Consider the following 15591-nt stretch of genomic DNA (forward strand, 5'->3'; position numbering starts at 1 on the left):
CCATACATAATCTCCAACCCTGCTTCTATAACCACACAGAAAAAAAAAGTGAAAAAGTTTAACTCTAAACAATGAGTCCCCATCCAACGTGGGGAAAGCCAGGGAAAAAACCATGACATTAGATTCCAGTCATTGGCTTTAAGTAAAGTATGTGCATTCCAGGTTGTGAGATGGTGGAAAGGCAACAAATCTCCCTAATGTGCCGACTGTAAACTACAGCAGGTAAAATCAAGATGAATCAGGAAAGTTAGAATAAAAATGTAGGCGACCCTGCCTCCTATGGTACATTGAAACGGTTAGTACAATATTATTTAAAGCTCTTATCGGAATTAGCACTATAACGCAAAAGGGAAAGACTTTCTCCAGAACAATCTACAAATAATTTTACACTGCTATTCCATGTAGCCCAGAAACTACATGGACGGTTTGTATTCTCTCCAGCTCTCTATGACTAGCTTCTTCCTTGTGTCAAAATCAACTTTGTCAAGATCAAAAGCAGTTCCTAAATAGCCATACAAGATCCTCCTTTTGTCTCCTTTTTTCTCATCCACCTTCACAAGGTTTGGATTGTTCTCATCATCCTTTCCTAATATTTGGGGCTGCACACGGGCCCAATCCTTGCGACCATGATTTTCCTTCTCAAAGTGTTCAGCAAGCCGTATAGCCTCTTTAAGGCCCGACTGGTCCCCAGCAAATTTAACCAGTGTTATGCCCAAATGACCTTCTCTTCCATATAATGACTTTGATTTGCCACCCGTAAATCCAAGCTCTGGAAAACCATGCATGAATATCAGATGGAAAAAACATATTGTCAAAAAAAGTTTCACTATCATCAGATAATTGAATGGATGATCACAAAATCTTCAGACCTTGAAGTGCTTCCTAACAATGAGTTGTTTGCACCTATATGACAAATTTTAAAGCATATGGCAATGGCAGCTGTGGACATAAATGCTGCCATTTAAGGAACTAGGCCAATTAATTTACTTTTAATAGGAGATTTATAGTCCAACCTAAGCTATTGTTAAGGAGATATATAGGAGCAAAATCTGGTGGATGTGGAGAGGAAAAAAAAGGGCAGGATAGTAAGACAAACCATCTATATCAAAAGACTCAACAGTATAGACAACAGGGGAGAAACTTTTCCCAAGTGATAAATTTCTATCTACCAGTAAAGACAATTTATTAGGTAAAATAGATCAATGTCTAATCTAATATGACCCAAACCAAAAACAGGTTTGAATGAAATTAGGTCACAGACCAGATAAGCAACTGTAGTAAGATTACATTAACGACAATTAGCAGAACCCGCAGGCTAGTAGGTAACAAATAGAGGGTTTAAGAGATACATATTTAAGAAGATGAATTAATAAGTAGCTAGAAAAGCAAAATGAAAATAGAACGGATGTGTAAGCAGAGGACATACATATTTCACACAACCATCAAAAAGGTAACAAATTATCTAATAAAGCCAAGAAAGCTGAATCCAGGAATGAAAAAAACAATAATCACTCCGTTTACATGACATTAGGTACCACAGCACTTGACAAACACTATTATAATTCATAAAATTAAACAGACTCTGGATCGGAAAGCCTATAGATTAAATCAACACCTTTAAACCTTGTTTAAAATCAAGGCAATAGCGTCGTATCAACTAGATAAAAATGCAAACAAGCTACAAGTCTAGTTTAAAATTCCGGATCTCAACATATATATACTTAATGCTATTTGTAAAAAGAAAATAGATAAGAGTCAACTAGAGTAATGTAGAGAAATTATCTACACAAAATGAAGAGCTACACCACAGTAATGTTCACCCAGTCTTTTGGTTGTACCACTGGATGTCAATAAAATGTCAACAAACACATGTGCATTAATTCACAGCCACATGTGTGCGTCAATAAATAGACAGGTAAGTACAGATATGCACAAGCACTCACTCAAATATGTTGAGTGACTGGCGAAAAATAATAAACACAAATGAACAGTCACCTGGTAACAACATAAATGATACTTGCTTTCTAGGTCGTCCAGTAAACACGTGCATGAATACATGAATGTAGTTGCATACATAAATGGACTATATGTCCACACACATTTCAAAGGACAACATAGTTAAGTTAAGAACTAGAATGATATCAGGAAATGATAGACACCACATGAAGAACCAACCCATAATAATGTTCATAACCTACTTTCTTGGTTGTAGACTATAACTGACTGTCATCAAAATATAAACACAAATGTTCATGCATGAATGAATATCAAGGAGACAGCTTTTAAGCCAGTCAAGGAAAATCAAAATTTAAACAAAAAAGAATCCAATGAATCAAATTGCAAACAGAAAAAAGGGTGAAAGGACGTGATCTAATTCAGACAACCCTTTATTCTGTCAAAACACAGCAAGTATGAAATGTGACTGCCTTTCACTTCCTATACGTTCCCTACCACAATCTCATTCAAGAATGATAATATATACTGATTACAGGGAGATAGACCTAAGAGTTAGTATGAAACTCTCATCCAATCACACCCCAAAATCAACATTCTGAACTACTTACAACCTAAACCATTCGGGTAGGCTACAAAGAATCTAACCGATACCTAATATGCGAACTGAAAGAAAACCATATAATGATCCTAACGCATCTACTCAAGTTGAATAAATCAGCTATGCATCATGTATCAAAAATTCCAAACAGTTCAAATTAAAATTCGTCGGTGATTGGCATAAATCTTGTCAAAATGACAATGTAAATTGCTGCAAGAAGTTAACAACTAAGCTCCATTCATCAAGAGCAGATAAACATATGATGGAACATGCAAGAATGGTGATGAAAACTCGCAACTCTAATATCTACATATCAAAGCTAACTTCTCACACATAGCAAAACCATATTAACAGAAAGTGACAACAATCCTCAGAGAGGAAGATGTAACATATGAGACATACAGAAGACAAATTAAGTAATTAACAGCTTCCACAAAGCTGTATTACATTGTTGTTTTAAAATTTCTCAGCACCTATGGTGTGCAAGATCTGGGAATGTGATAGGGAACAGCCCATTAGATTCTGGACAGCAAGGAGCAGCAGCAGCCAACACAGAGTACAATGAACAATGCGCATGAACAGTAGCGCGCATGAACAGTGACAGCAGTTAGATAGCAGTTAGGAAGTTATTATTTAATTATTATAAGTTGGGTAGTTTTAGCAGTTAGTAACTGTTATAGTTTGAATTTAAATTAGACAGCAGCAGTTATTATATAGCAGTAGTTATATATTAGGGGTTGGGTCTGAACTGAAGGATATTCAGAAGTTGTGTGTTTTAGGAGAGGGACTTGACTCTTGAATTCCAGAATCTATAGGAGAGACTGGCTCGTTGATAGAAACTCAAATATTCAAGGGAACTTGGGCCTTGGTAAGCCCACAATATGGAAAGTCTACACGAGAAAGAAAGGGAAAGCTGCTGAGCTGTCCAAAGGCAGGAGAGAAGAATGAGTTAGTTAGGGAGTGAGTATAAGGAATGATGAGGTGTGGTTGACAGGGGGCATCGAGGATTGCATTTCTGTTATAGTGAGAGAGAGAGGAATCTCTTTAGAGAGAGAAAGCCATTCGAGCTTCTCTTTGGGTTGTTAGAGCTTTCTAGCAATACACTACTATCCTAATCTGTATTTTCCTTTTCTTCATCAATACAAACTTCGTTTCAGTCTCTTAATTCATCTATAGTTCCTGTTAGTCTCTAATTACCTCATCAATTGGTCCGACCTACCGGATCATCAACACCATCTCTGGAACCAGTGTTGGTAGATGCCACCCAAAATGACTGATCGAATGGAAGCTCTGGAAACTCAGATGGGTACAGTGACTGCGACGCTGCAGGAACTAGCACTCCAGATGCAGCAGCAGAGTCTAGTGCTTACTGAGCTCAGTAAGCAAGTGGGGAAAAAGGTGGTCTACGAAGGGGAAGCCTCGACAGGGGACTCCAATCTGGGTGAGTCGCGCCTCGCCGGGAAGAAGGTGAAGCTACCCATGTTCGAAGGAGATGACCCAGTGGCCTGGATTACGCGAGCGGAAATCTATTTCGATGTGCAGGGCACACCAGATGAGTTACGAGTGAAGCTGGCACGTTTGAGCATGGAAGGATCGACGATCCATTGGTTCAATTTGTTGATGGAAACAGAAGACGAGTTATCTTGGGAAAAGCTCAAACGAGCATTGATCGCTCGTTACGGAGGACGTCGGTTGGAAAACCCATTTGAGGAGCTGTCGACGCTTCGACAACGCGGAAGCGTGGAGGAGTTCGTGGAGGCATTCGAGCTTCTCTCATCTCAGGTGGGAAGGTTACCGGAGGACCAATACATGGGTTACTTCATGAGCGGGTTGAAACCGACGATTCGTCGACGCGTGCGAACTCTAAATCCAAGCACTCGCATGGAGATGATGCGCATCGCAAAGGACGTAGAGGATGAACTCAAGGAAGAAGATGAGGATGAAGGTAAACGGGTTGTAAAACGACTTGGGTACGAGCGTTCGGGTCAAGGAAATTGGGCCGGGTCGTTTGCTAACAAGAGTGGGCTGGGAAGTAAAGATGTGGCCCGCTTTTCTAAACCCGGTGGGTCAAACCAGACCCGATCTTTCAGTTCCGCTGGGTCCAACACGAGTGTTTCCTCGCCGCCGGGCTTGACAGCGCGCAAGAGCGACGGCGACCACCGCTCAGGGTCGTCGGAGCGATGGAAGGGGGTCAGAAGTTTCCAGGTGGAAGAAATCGCCGAGAGGCGGGCCAAGGGGTTGTGCTTCAAGTGTGGAGGGAAATATCACCCCACCTTGCATAAGTGCCCAGAACGATCCCTGCGAGTCTTGATTCTTGGTGAGGGAGAAACCATTGATGAAGATGGTGAAATCGTAATGCTTGAGGAGGGTGAACCTGAAGTATGCGAAGAAGAGGAAACTGTAGAGTGTAAACTCATGGGAGTATTGGGGTGTTTGGGTGAGCATCAAACCATGAAAATATTGGGTCAAGTAGGTAGTGTGGAATTGCTGATCTTAGTGGATAGTGGAGCAAGCCACAATTTCATTTCACCCAAGGTCGTCGCTGCACTGGGTTTGATAATCACTCCTTTGTCAAAGAGCATCAAGCTCGGAGATGGGCATAGGGTGATGTCAATAGGGATCTGCAAGGGAATCAAAGCACGACTGGGAAAGATTGAGATTGTTATTGATGCATTGGTTTTGGAGCTGGGGGGACTGGACATGGTGCTAGGTGTTGCTTGGCTTAGCACTTTGGGAGAGGTGATAATGGATTGGAAGTTCTTGACTATGCAGTTTGTGTATGGGAATGAAGTGGTAAAATTGCAGGGTATGAGGATCAAGGATAGCAAGCAAAGCAACCTTCACGCATTTCTCAGCAACACTCAGGGCAGAATACAATTAGAATATTGGGGACCTCAACTGCAAACCTCAGAGATGGCTAAAGCAGTACTCGAAGTACCTTTGATGATCAAGAATGTGCTGGAGGAATTCCAAGCAGTTTTCTCCAAGAAAATTCAATTGCCTCCTGTCAGAACCAAGGTGCACCAAATCAATTTGATTCCAGGTCATGGAACTATCAATGTTAGGCCCTATAGATACCCACACCATCAAAAGGAGGAAATTGAGAGACAAGTGGCAGAGCTGATGGAAGCTGGAATCATTAGGCCAAGTATGAGTGCCTATTCAAGTCCTGTAATCCTAGTGAAGAAGAAAGATAAAAGCTGGAGAATGTGTGTGGATTATCGAGCTTTGAACAAAGCTACAATCCCAGATAAGTATCCTATTCCCATTGTAGATGAGCTTTTAGATGAATTAAATGGTGCTGCTATTTTTTCCAAGATTGACTTAAAGTCTGGTTACCATCAAATTAGAGTCCATGAAGAGGACATTCCTAAAACTGCTTTTAGGACTCATAATGGTCATTATGAATACTTGGTAATGCCATTTGGGTTGATGAATGCACCAGCAACTTTTCAAGCTATAATGAACGACATTTTTAGGCCCTACTTGAGAAAATTTGTCTTGGTCTTCTTTGATGATATTCTAATCTATAGTAAGACTATGTTAGAGCATCAAGATCACCTTAGAACTGTTTTGACAGTGTTACTGGATAATCGTTTTGTAGCAAACCAGACGAAGTGTAAATTTGGATGTGCACAAATAGACTACTTGGGCCACATCATTTCAGGAGCTGGAGTTGCAGTGGACCCAGAGAAGATCCAGTGTATTGTGGATTGGCCAACACCCAAAAATGTCAAAGGAGTGAGAGGGTTCTTGGGCTTAACTGGCTACTATAGGAAGTTTATCAAAGACTATGGCAAAATGGCAAGACCACTCACTGAGCTGACCAAGAAAGACAATTTTTCTTGGGGACTTGAGGCACAGAAGGCTTTCCAACAATTGAAAGTAGTCATGACAAGCCCTCCTGTGCTAGCTTTGCCCAACTTTGATGAGCCTTTTGAGGTGGAATGTGATGCAGCAGGGAGGGGCATTGGAGCTGTGTTAATGCAAAAGCGACAGCCCATAGCTTTTTCAGTAAGGCCCTGTCTATGGGGAATTTGGCAAAATCTGTGTATGAAAAGGAGCTGATGGCACTGGTTTTGTGCATCCAACACTGGAGGCACTACTTGTTGGGAAAGGCTTTTGTGGTGTATACTGATCACAGGAGTTTGAAACACTTTTTGCAGCAGAAGATAACTTCTCCAGATCAGCAGTGTTGGTTGGCAAAGCTTCTGGGTTACCAGTTTGAGGTAAAATACAAGCCAGGGCAAGAAAACAAGGCAGCTGATGCTCTTTCAAGGTGCTTTGATGAGGAGGAGCTCAAAACTCTGTTGTCTTTTCCTGTGTGGGAGGATAGGAAGAAACTTTTGGAGGAGATAGCCAATGATCCTTACATTCAGAAGTTCCTTCAAGAAGTTCAGAGTAACCCTCAGTCCAAACCTGGGTTTGTTGTTCAGCAAGGGGTTCTCTTGTATCATGGCAGATTGGTACTCTCCCCCACATCTCCCTCAATTCCTTGGCTGTTGCAAGAATACCATAGTTCTCCTTCTGGGGGACATTCAGGGTTTTTTAGAACCTATAGACGACTGGCAGATTCACTCTATTGGGTAGGCATGCAGAAGACAATTAGAGACTTTGTGAGATCTTGTGATGTCTGCCAAAGGCAGAAATACAGTTCCACATCTCCTGGGGGTCTACTACAACCTCTTCCGATTCCTAATGCAGTATGGGAGGATCTCTCTCTAGATTTCATTACAGGGCTTCCTAAGTCAAAGGGTTATGAAGCAATTCTGGTAGTGGTGGATAGATTATCCAAATACAGTCACTTCATCTTACTCAAGCATCCTTACACTGCCAAATCTATTGCTGAGGTGTTTACCAGAGAGATTGTAAGGCTACATGGGGTGCCAAGCACTGTCATCAGTGATAGAGATCCCATTTTTGTTAGTCACTTTTGGGCAGAGCTATTCAAACTGCAAGGGACCAAATTGAAAATGAGCTCAGCCTATCATCCTGAGACTGATGGTCAGACTGAGGTCATCAATAGATGTTTGGAGAGTTACCTCAGGTGCTTTGCTTCAGATCATCCTAAGTCATGGTCCTATTGGGTCCCTTGGGCTGAATTTTGGTACAATTCTACCTTCCATAGCTCTACGGGTTTGACTCCATTTGAAGTGGTCTATGGAAGGAAAGCTCCCCCCTTGGTAAGGTTTCTCTCCAATGAAACTAAAGTGGCAGCTGTTGCTTTAGAACTAAGTGAAAGAGATGAAGCTCTAAGGCAACTAAGGGCACACTTGAAGAAAGCTCAGGAACAAATGGCCAGTTATGCTAACAAGAAGAGAAGGGACTTAAATTTTGGAGTAGGGGAATGGGTGTTTCTTAAGCTCAGACCCCACAGGCAACATTCAGTAGTTAAGAGAATTAACCAGAAGCTGGCTGCTAGGTTCTATGGCCCATTTCAGATTGAAGCTCAAATAGGGGCTGTGGCTTACAAACTCAAATTACCAGAAGACTCCAGAATCCACCCTGTTTTCCATGTGTCCCTCCTGAAACGAGCAGTGGGAAACTATCAGGTGCAAGGAGAATTGCCTAGAGACTTAGGCATTGATGAAGCTGCTGATGTGTATCCTGAGTCAATACTGGGCTCCAGGACTATCAGGCAAGGAGACAGAGAGGTCCATCAAAGTTTAATCAAGTGGAAGCACAAGTCCTTAGATGATGTAACCTGGGAAGATGATGAGGTTCTTGCAGGACAGTTTCCTGAATTCTGCCTTGAGGACAAGGCTGTTCCTAAGGAGGCAGGAGTTGATAGAAACTCAAATATTCAAGGGAACTTGGGCCTTGGTAAGCCCACAATATGGAAAGTCTACACGAGAAAGAAAGGGAAAGCTGCTGAGCTGTCCAAAGGCAGGAGAGAAGAATGAGTTAGTTAGGGAGTGAGTATAAGGAATGATGAGGTGTGGTTGACAGGGGGCATCGAGGATTGCATTTCTGTTATAGTGAGAGAGAGAGGAATCTCTTTAGAGAGAGAAAGCCATTCGAGCTTCTCTTTGGGTTGTTAGAGCTTTCTAGCAATACACTACTATCCTAATCTGTATTTTCCTTTTCTTCATCAATACAAACTTCGTTTCAGTCTCTTAATTCATCTATAGTTCCTGTTAGTCTCTAATTACCTCATCACTCTCGAAAACCAGAGTTGTATAATTACTTTAAAATAAATTCTGTTCCTATCAATTTGGTATCAGAGCACCAATCCAGGTGTTGTGAATCTTTTAGGGCGGGGTATTGATAGGGAACGACCCATTAGATTCCGGATACCAATGGCAACATACATAAACTAAAAGTAAATCTTACTATCTTAGCCTGCTTCAAGTACCCGTTGGTCACCATTTCAGATGTTGCATGTATCTCTAGTGTTTCAATCCCGAATTGATATTATTGACAAGTCCTATAAAATTGAAATGACTTTTTTATTTCGTTATCTTAAAAGAGAGTGTCCTAAGAGTATTTCGTTAAACTGTAGCCTAAAGCAGAGGTTGCCTAACTAAGAAGTATTAGGTAATCAAGTGTTTCCAGCTGAAACTGCTATTAAGGGCCGACTCAGAATGCAAGCAAGATTTACATGAAGTCAATCAGACCAATAAGAGAGACATTGTAACAGAAGATGTTAAAGAATGGAGAGGTACTTAATACCTCTAATTTTAGCATCCATCGCTTTGATTCCCATACCCTCCATACGACCATCTCTACTTTTTCCGGTATTAGTGTTATGAATGATCACCAAAGGTGGCCACATGATCAGATCATCCTGATTTGCTGCTGCTTCATCAGCAGATAGAAACTGATATGTCTTTGAGTTATCAGGAGGCTTTGAGTAGTTCCAACCCATTAAGACACATAGTGCTTTGTGTAATCCCAAATGATCAACATGTAAATCAGCATTATCTGAGTTGTAAGAGTGCATAACAAGGGCATGCATATCTGGAAATTCTTTAGCGGACCTGAAATTTGGCATACCAATGACATTGAAGAATATATTTTAGGTTTCCATCTCGTAACCAACTTCTAAGTATATATAGAAGGCAAATAGAACACATTCACCACCTTTAAACTATATTCACCACATTGACCAAACATGACACTGAAACTCAACCCCAGAAGCAATGTTCTAATGACTAAAGGGCACCAACTGGAATAACAAGGAACTTATAAAGCTAAGTCCCAGTAGAAAAAGGACAGCTTAGCTAAAAGAACTCACGCATAACAGCAGGTATAAAGGGGATTTAAAAGAAACATGAGAAAATGTATATTAGGATTGAGCATGGTACCATGGTTCTAATGATCATGGAATACGCCAAATGGATGCAGTGCAGTTCACGTGTCTATTTGAAATAATAATCAAAAGAAGGTCTATCATCCTCATCTAAAATGCCCATGATCCTAATTCTTTTTGTGACAAATAGCAAAAAGCAGTTGTAATAAGTAATAACCACCATAACCATACTCAAACTATCATTGTACCTCACGTACAACCTATCCAAGAGACTGAAGAAACTATATATTGGATAGGGAAGACTACACTGCCTTCATAGATTAGAAATTGATGGCAGAAACAGCCATTTCAAAAATAAAAAACAATTAGAATCAAAATAAAAAATGACAGAGACGTAAAGGCATATTAGAAGCCATAAAGAGCTATGAAGTTGTTAAGAGGCATAATAGCTACAATGTAAAACAACTCCAAACATAAACAAAAATAAAGTAGAAATTTGCTACCAAAAATAAGCTGCAGCCATGTTATAAGGCAAAAGAACTCCAATGAGTGAGAACAATTTTTGCAAGAAGCTAGCCACTTGCCAGTCACATAATAATAATAATAATAATAAATAAATAAATAATATTTATATATAAGTAAATAACCATCTTAGGAACTATGAGAGACAGCAACCGTGACATCATTAGAATATCTAATGAATGAACTAAGTTTCCCAATCCATCAAATCCTAAAAAAACATCAACTGACTTCATAATAACTGGCTTGCAAACATCACTTCTCAATACTTCTAACGGATAAATCATATCAACAGCAGAAATACATAGGCTCAATAAATACCTCGTAGTTCAATAAGGATGCTTTCATGGAAATGACTCCATATAAACAACAGAAATAAATCATGCCAGTACAAGTAGATAAACATCAAAGGCTCACTATTTCACTGTTTTCCAATTGTAGCACTGTTTAAGGAGGACGCTCAGCCTAAGGCGTGACCCTAACAAATGGACCCCCTGGACACATAATTGGTCACCCAGCGTAAATAGCCGCGCAACCATAAGGATTGTTATCAAGACAATTATTAAGCCACTAGGTGAACCATAAAGTCTCATGTAACCAAGAGCCCAAGAGACAACCCAAACCTTATAAATACCCTAGACATTGAAGGGAAAGACATCTTCACTCTAACGCTAATCCAGGAACTAAGCTTGGACTTTGCCGTCTGAGCATGGGACCCCAGGAGTTTAGGGAGAATAACAGAAACCTTTCAGCTGAAGGAGGGGGGTTCGCAATGCATGACGCATACATATAACCAAACATAGTCTAAGCCATTTTCCCTCACCTCCAAATCAACCAATTAAGGAGTGATAGGATTTTTATCCCTCATATTCCCTCCCTCCCTTCCCCTCCAAACTTCTGAACCAACCGGTAGATTCTTATTAGGAAACCTCTACTCCCTTCCCCTCAAACTAGACAACCAGTTATAGTTACATATATTGATCAACTTATATTCTTTATTTCTACCAAGACTTATGCTATGGTCAATATTTAACCTATATTCACGCAAAATATATGCTATTGATGCTATAAACAAATTGAAAGCACAAAATATAAGCATGGAAAAATCATAATTAGCAGAATCCTATTCTACTCAACCAAACCTGCCATTGGCACTGCCACAAGCCACACACTGAAGCCGCCCTTGCTTTCCATCCTCCAAGTAACTCTTCTTCAGCGTGGTGTTCTCATTGATGAGCTTCACAAAGTTAAAGAATGCTTTCTTCAACGCATCCTGATCTACCTGCAGGTTCCTAACACCACTATTACTACCACTACCACCAACACCATCAACCCTCGACTGCTTCGAAGGCCTCGACTCGGCAGCGTCTCCACCCAAATCTCGCTTGAGAGACCCACCACTAGCAAACCCATTGTTAGCGTTCCGCAAGAGCTGCTCCCTCTGCTTGGCAAATTCATCACCGCCATCCTCATCGCCGTACTTCCTCTTCGCCGGAGGTTCCATTGGATTCCGAAAACCGGGGCGTGGAGGGAAGCGCATGTCGAAGCGGTCGAGGTGGCGGGGTGGGGGCGCGAAATCCTGGTAATCAGGGGGGAGAGCGAAGTAGGAGCGGACGCTGCCGTCGGCGAGGACGATGGTTCGGCGATCGAGCATGTGGAAGCCGTAGGCTGGAGGGGGTGGTGGGCCGCGCTCAGGGAAGGGGAAGGGGATCAGGGGTGGGTGATCGGTTGGATGTTTGGGGCTAGGATTAGGGTTAGGTTTGGGGTTGGGGGTAGTGTTATTGGGTTTGGGTTTGGGATCCGATGGAGATTTGGTGTTGGAGGCGGCGGCGGTGGCGGAGGATGAGTTGGCCTCCCAACGCGATTTGCGGTTGGATGGAGAGGGCTTGTGGTGGTTACCGCCGGCCATCCGGCCGAGAATTGAGATGATATTCTTCTTCTCCGATAACGAAATCTGACCACAGGAATTGACTTCGTGAATCGTGATTCTCTTCCTAACACTCGCTTAAACCTCACAAATTTTTTTTTAAGATGAAGAATGGAATCAGTTGGAAAAGAGGTGGAAATATATATAAGTTGGGTTACTTATTCGCAACTCAATCAATCGACCAATAATTTTTTTTATAAATAAATATCAATGTGATTAGATGATAAGTTATTTAACGCAGACTTTTTCTTGCTGACAGAATGAGCTCCACTTTACCTTCCTTGGTCTCTCCAAATCAAGCTAGTTTTGTCAAAGGAAGAAGCACGACAGATAATATCCTTATCTTTCAAGAGGTGATTCACTCTATGAAGTCTATGAAAGGAAAACAAGGTGTTATGGCTATCAAGCTAGACCTGGAGAAAGCCTATGATAGGCTTAGATGGTCTTTCATAGTTGAAACCTTAATCTTCTTTGGTTTTGACACAGTTTTGTTAGCTTGATTAAGAGTTGCATTTCTTCTTCCTCTATGGCTATTGCTTGGAGAGGAGGGTACTCGGAGTCTTTCAAGCCTTCCAGAGGGATAAGACAAGGAGATCCAATCTCCCCTTATCTCTTTGTGCTCTGCATAGAAAGACTAGCCTTGGCAATTCAGGATGCTTGCTCCTCAGGAGAGTGGAAACCTTTTAGCATTGGTAGACCAGGAGTCCTTCTCTCTCACCTTCTTTTTGCTGACGATGTTGTCCTTTTTTCTGAAGCTTCTGTAGATCAAGCTTTGCTTATTGATGGCATTCTTGGAAGATTCTGCTCAGCTTCGAGACAGAAAGTGAGTCCTCCTAATTCAAGAGTGTTCTTCTCCAAAAATGTAGATGATGCTAAAGCTAATCAAGTGACGGAAGCCTTAGGAATTCAGAGGACCTTCAACCTGGGTATGTACCTTGGTGTCCCTCTCCTTCACTCTAGGATGCAGAAGGAAAATTTCAACTTCCTCCTATAAAAGGTTAAGAAGAAACTCTCAGGCTGGAAAGTCAGCACTCTTTCTTTTGCTGGGCGTGTCTCCCTAGCTCAGAGTTGTCTCCTCAGTCTTCCTACCTATGTCATGCAAACCACTCCCATCCCTATGGGACTGTGCAAGGAAATTGAAAGACTGTGTAGGAATTTTATTTGGGGCTCTACAGCAGATAAAAGGAGATGTCATCTTATTAATTGGGAGACTGTGTGCTCTCCAAAGGAGCAAGGAGGTCTAGGTTTTCGTGATCTTCATACTCTTAACCAGGGATACTTGGTTAAACTAGCTCGGGGTATCCTAGCTGATGCTGATTCCCTTTGGACTAAAGTTTTCAAGGCGAAGTACAAATTCAACCCTCGCCTCAGACAACCCCCAAGTCTAAAAAGCACTGATTCTCCTACTTGGAAAGGCATCTGTAAAGCCTGGGCTGTTGTTGAACAAGGAGTTATTGGACTATAGGTAATGGTATGTCTGTGTCCTTCTGGAGAGACTCTTGGGTGCCTAATATGAGGAATCTTATAGACCATATGCCTAGTGACATCCCTGAAGAGTGGAATGTGGACCTCTCAGTTGCTAGCTTTGTATCTGAAGGTAATTGGAACTGGTATGTCCTTTCTCAGATTCTCCCCTCTAATATTTGCAATAAAATCATGGCTTTAAACCCCCCCAACTTGGAAATAGGTGAAGATCTGCCTTACTGGGGTTATAGCCCTGATGGTGCTTTTACTCTCAAGTCTATGTCTCCAATCCTCTTCCCTTCCCTGTCCCTGGAACCGGATCCTAGATTCGAAGCTATCTGGGAATTCCGCGGACCTCCTCGTGCGCAAGCCTTGTTGTGGAAGGTGGCTCATGAGAGGCTCCTCACCAATGGAGAAAGAGCCAAGAGGAATATGACTGATGATGGCCTATGTCCTAGATGTAACGAGGAGGAAGAAACAATGATGCATGCTCTCAGGGACTGCGATTGTATTAAGGATGTCTGGAATGCCTTTGTGAAATAAGAAGACTGGAGCTGCTTCTTTAGCCAAGGTCTATCCCAATGGCTGGTTACCAACTTAGGAAAGAATTTTGTTCACAACTATGGAATAAGCTGGCCTATCCTGTTTGGTGTTATTGTTTGGCAGCTTTGGAAAGATCAGTGCGATTTGGTTTTCAACAACCGTACTCTGGTGCCGGATTCTTTCATTGTTGCAGCTATTAGTTTGGCATCCCAAGTTGCTTCTTCCCTTACCCTTCCTGATGGGCCTCTGAAGCGGCCAAAGACAGAGACCTTGATCAGATGGAGACACCCAAAACCAGGTATTTGGAAAATTAATACTGATGGTTCTGTCTTTCAACCCTCCTCTCAAGCTTCTTGTGGTGGACTTATCCGTGACAATTTTGGGAAGCTGATTGCTGGTTTTTTCTCCCCCTTGGGAACCTGCTCCATAACCAGAGCAGAATTATGGGGTGTTCTCAAGGGCCTGCGCCTTGCTTCCCCCTAGCTCCTGCTGCTGTAACAGTTGAGATGGACTCAAAAACAACGTTCAATTTAATCACAGTGAGGTGCCCTCGAGGGCACCCTTGCTCAGATTTGGTTAGAGACATCCAATTCCTAGCTGCTCTCAACTGGAATGTTTCTTTCCACTTCGTTTACAGAGAAGCCAATAGATGTGACGATCATCTAGCTAGTTTGGGTCATAATTCTAATGGAGAAGAATTTAGTTGTAGTCAAATTCCACGTACTTTGTTCCCTCTGTTTAGGGATGATGTTATTGGGGTAGCTTTTCCCCATTTAACTTTGTAGTTGTTTGTTTCTTTGGGGCTTTGTTCCCCCTCTTTCAATCAAAAAAAAAAAGTTTTATTAGTTTATATAGTTATACTACGTGTGCGTAACTTTAAATAATATTATTTAACTTTAAAAAATAAATTCATGGCGATTAAAAACAACTACATAGAGGATGATAGATGTGGCTTGTGTGTGATGATGTGGGGTGTTGGACTTTTGGCTTTGCTTCCTTTACTATGGGAGGTGATGTTTTAGGCGCAGAGGCGTTTGCTATGAGGGAAAGGCTCTCTGTGGCATGGAGTAGAGGCTACATGAAGGTTGTGTGCGAGGTGAATTGCGCAAAGTTACTATCATTGCTGAAGGAGGATGAGAGAGTGCGTTTGTCCCCCTGTCTTTCATGAAATAAGACAACTTTTGAATAAGGATTGGACTGTCATCACCAGCAGGGTCCATCGTAGGTGCAACATGGTTGTTGATTGACTCGTGAAATTGGGTGTTTGAACTCGTCCCCCGAGATTCGCATATTGGTGGCTCTAGTTGTTGAGTTGGAGAACCTCTTGTTGAG

General features: G+C 41.8%; 1 protein-coding gene across 1 annotated transcript; it reads right to left on the reverse strand.

Moving 5' to 3' along the window:
• Window positions 1–247: 247 nt before the first annotated feature.
• LOC130718219 (uncharacterized) lies at window positions 248–12373 on the reverse strand. The gene is made up of 3 exons (XM_057568742.1): window positions 11468–12373; window positions 9227–9534; window positions 248–769 (listed from the first exon to the last, which is right to left on the reverse strand). The coding sequence occupies exons 1-3, from the start codon at window positions 12232–12234 to the stop codon at window positions 414–416; spliced, it is 1431 nt and encodes a 476-aa protein (XP_057424725.1). The 5' UTR covers window positions 12235–12373; the 3' UTR covers window positions 248–413.
• Window positions 12374–15591: the final 3218 nt, after the last annotated feature.

The sequence above is a fragment of the Lotus japonicus genome, chromosome 5 (genome assembly GCF_012489685.1).
Source record: "Lotus japonicus ecotype B-129 chromosome 5, LjGifu_v1.2".
Classification (NCBI taxonomy): Eukaryota; Viridiplantae; Streptophyta; class Magnoliopsida; order Fabales; family Fabaceae; genus Lotus; species Lotus japonicus.

Excerpts from the sequence above, each read along its gene's own strand:
- LOC130718219 (XM_057568742.1), bottom strand. The coding sequence starts at position 12,234 with ATGGCCGGCGGTAACCACCACAAGCCCTCTCCATCCAACCGCAAATCG. Across the intron at positions 9,535-11,467 it reads TGTGGCAGTGCCAATGGCAG|GTCCGCTAAAGAATTTCCAG; the intron begins GTTTGGTTGAGT and ends GCCAAATTTCAG. Across the intron at positions 770-9,226 it reads GATGGATGCTAAAATTAGAG|AGCTTGGATTTACGGGTGGC; the intron begins GTATTAAGTACC and ends ATGGTTTTCCAG.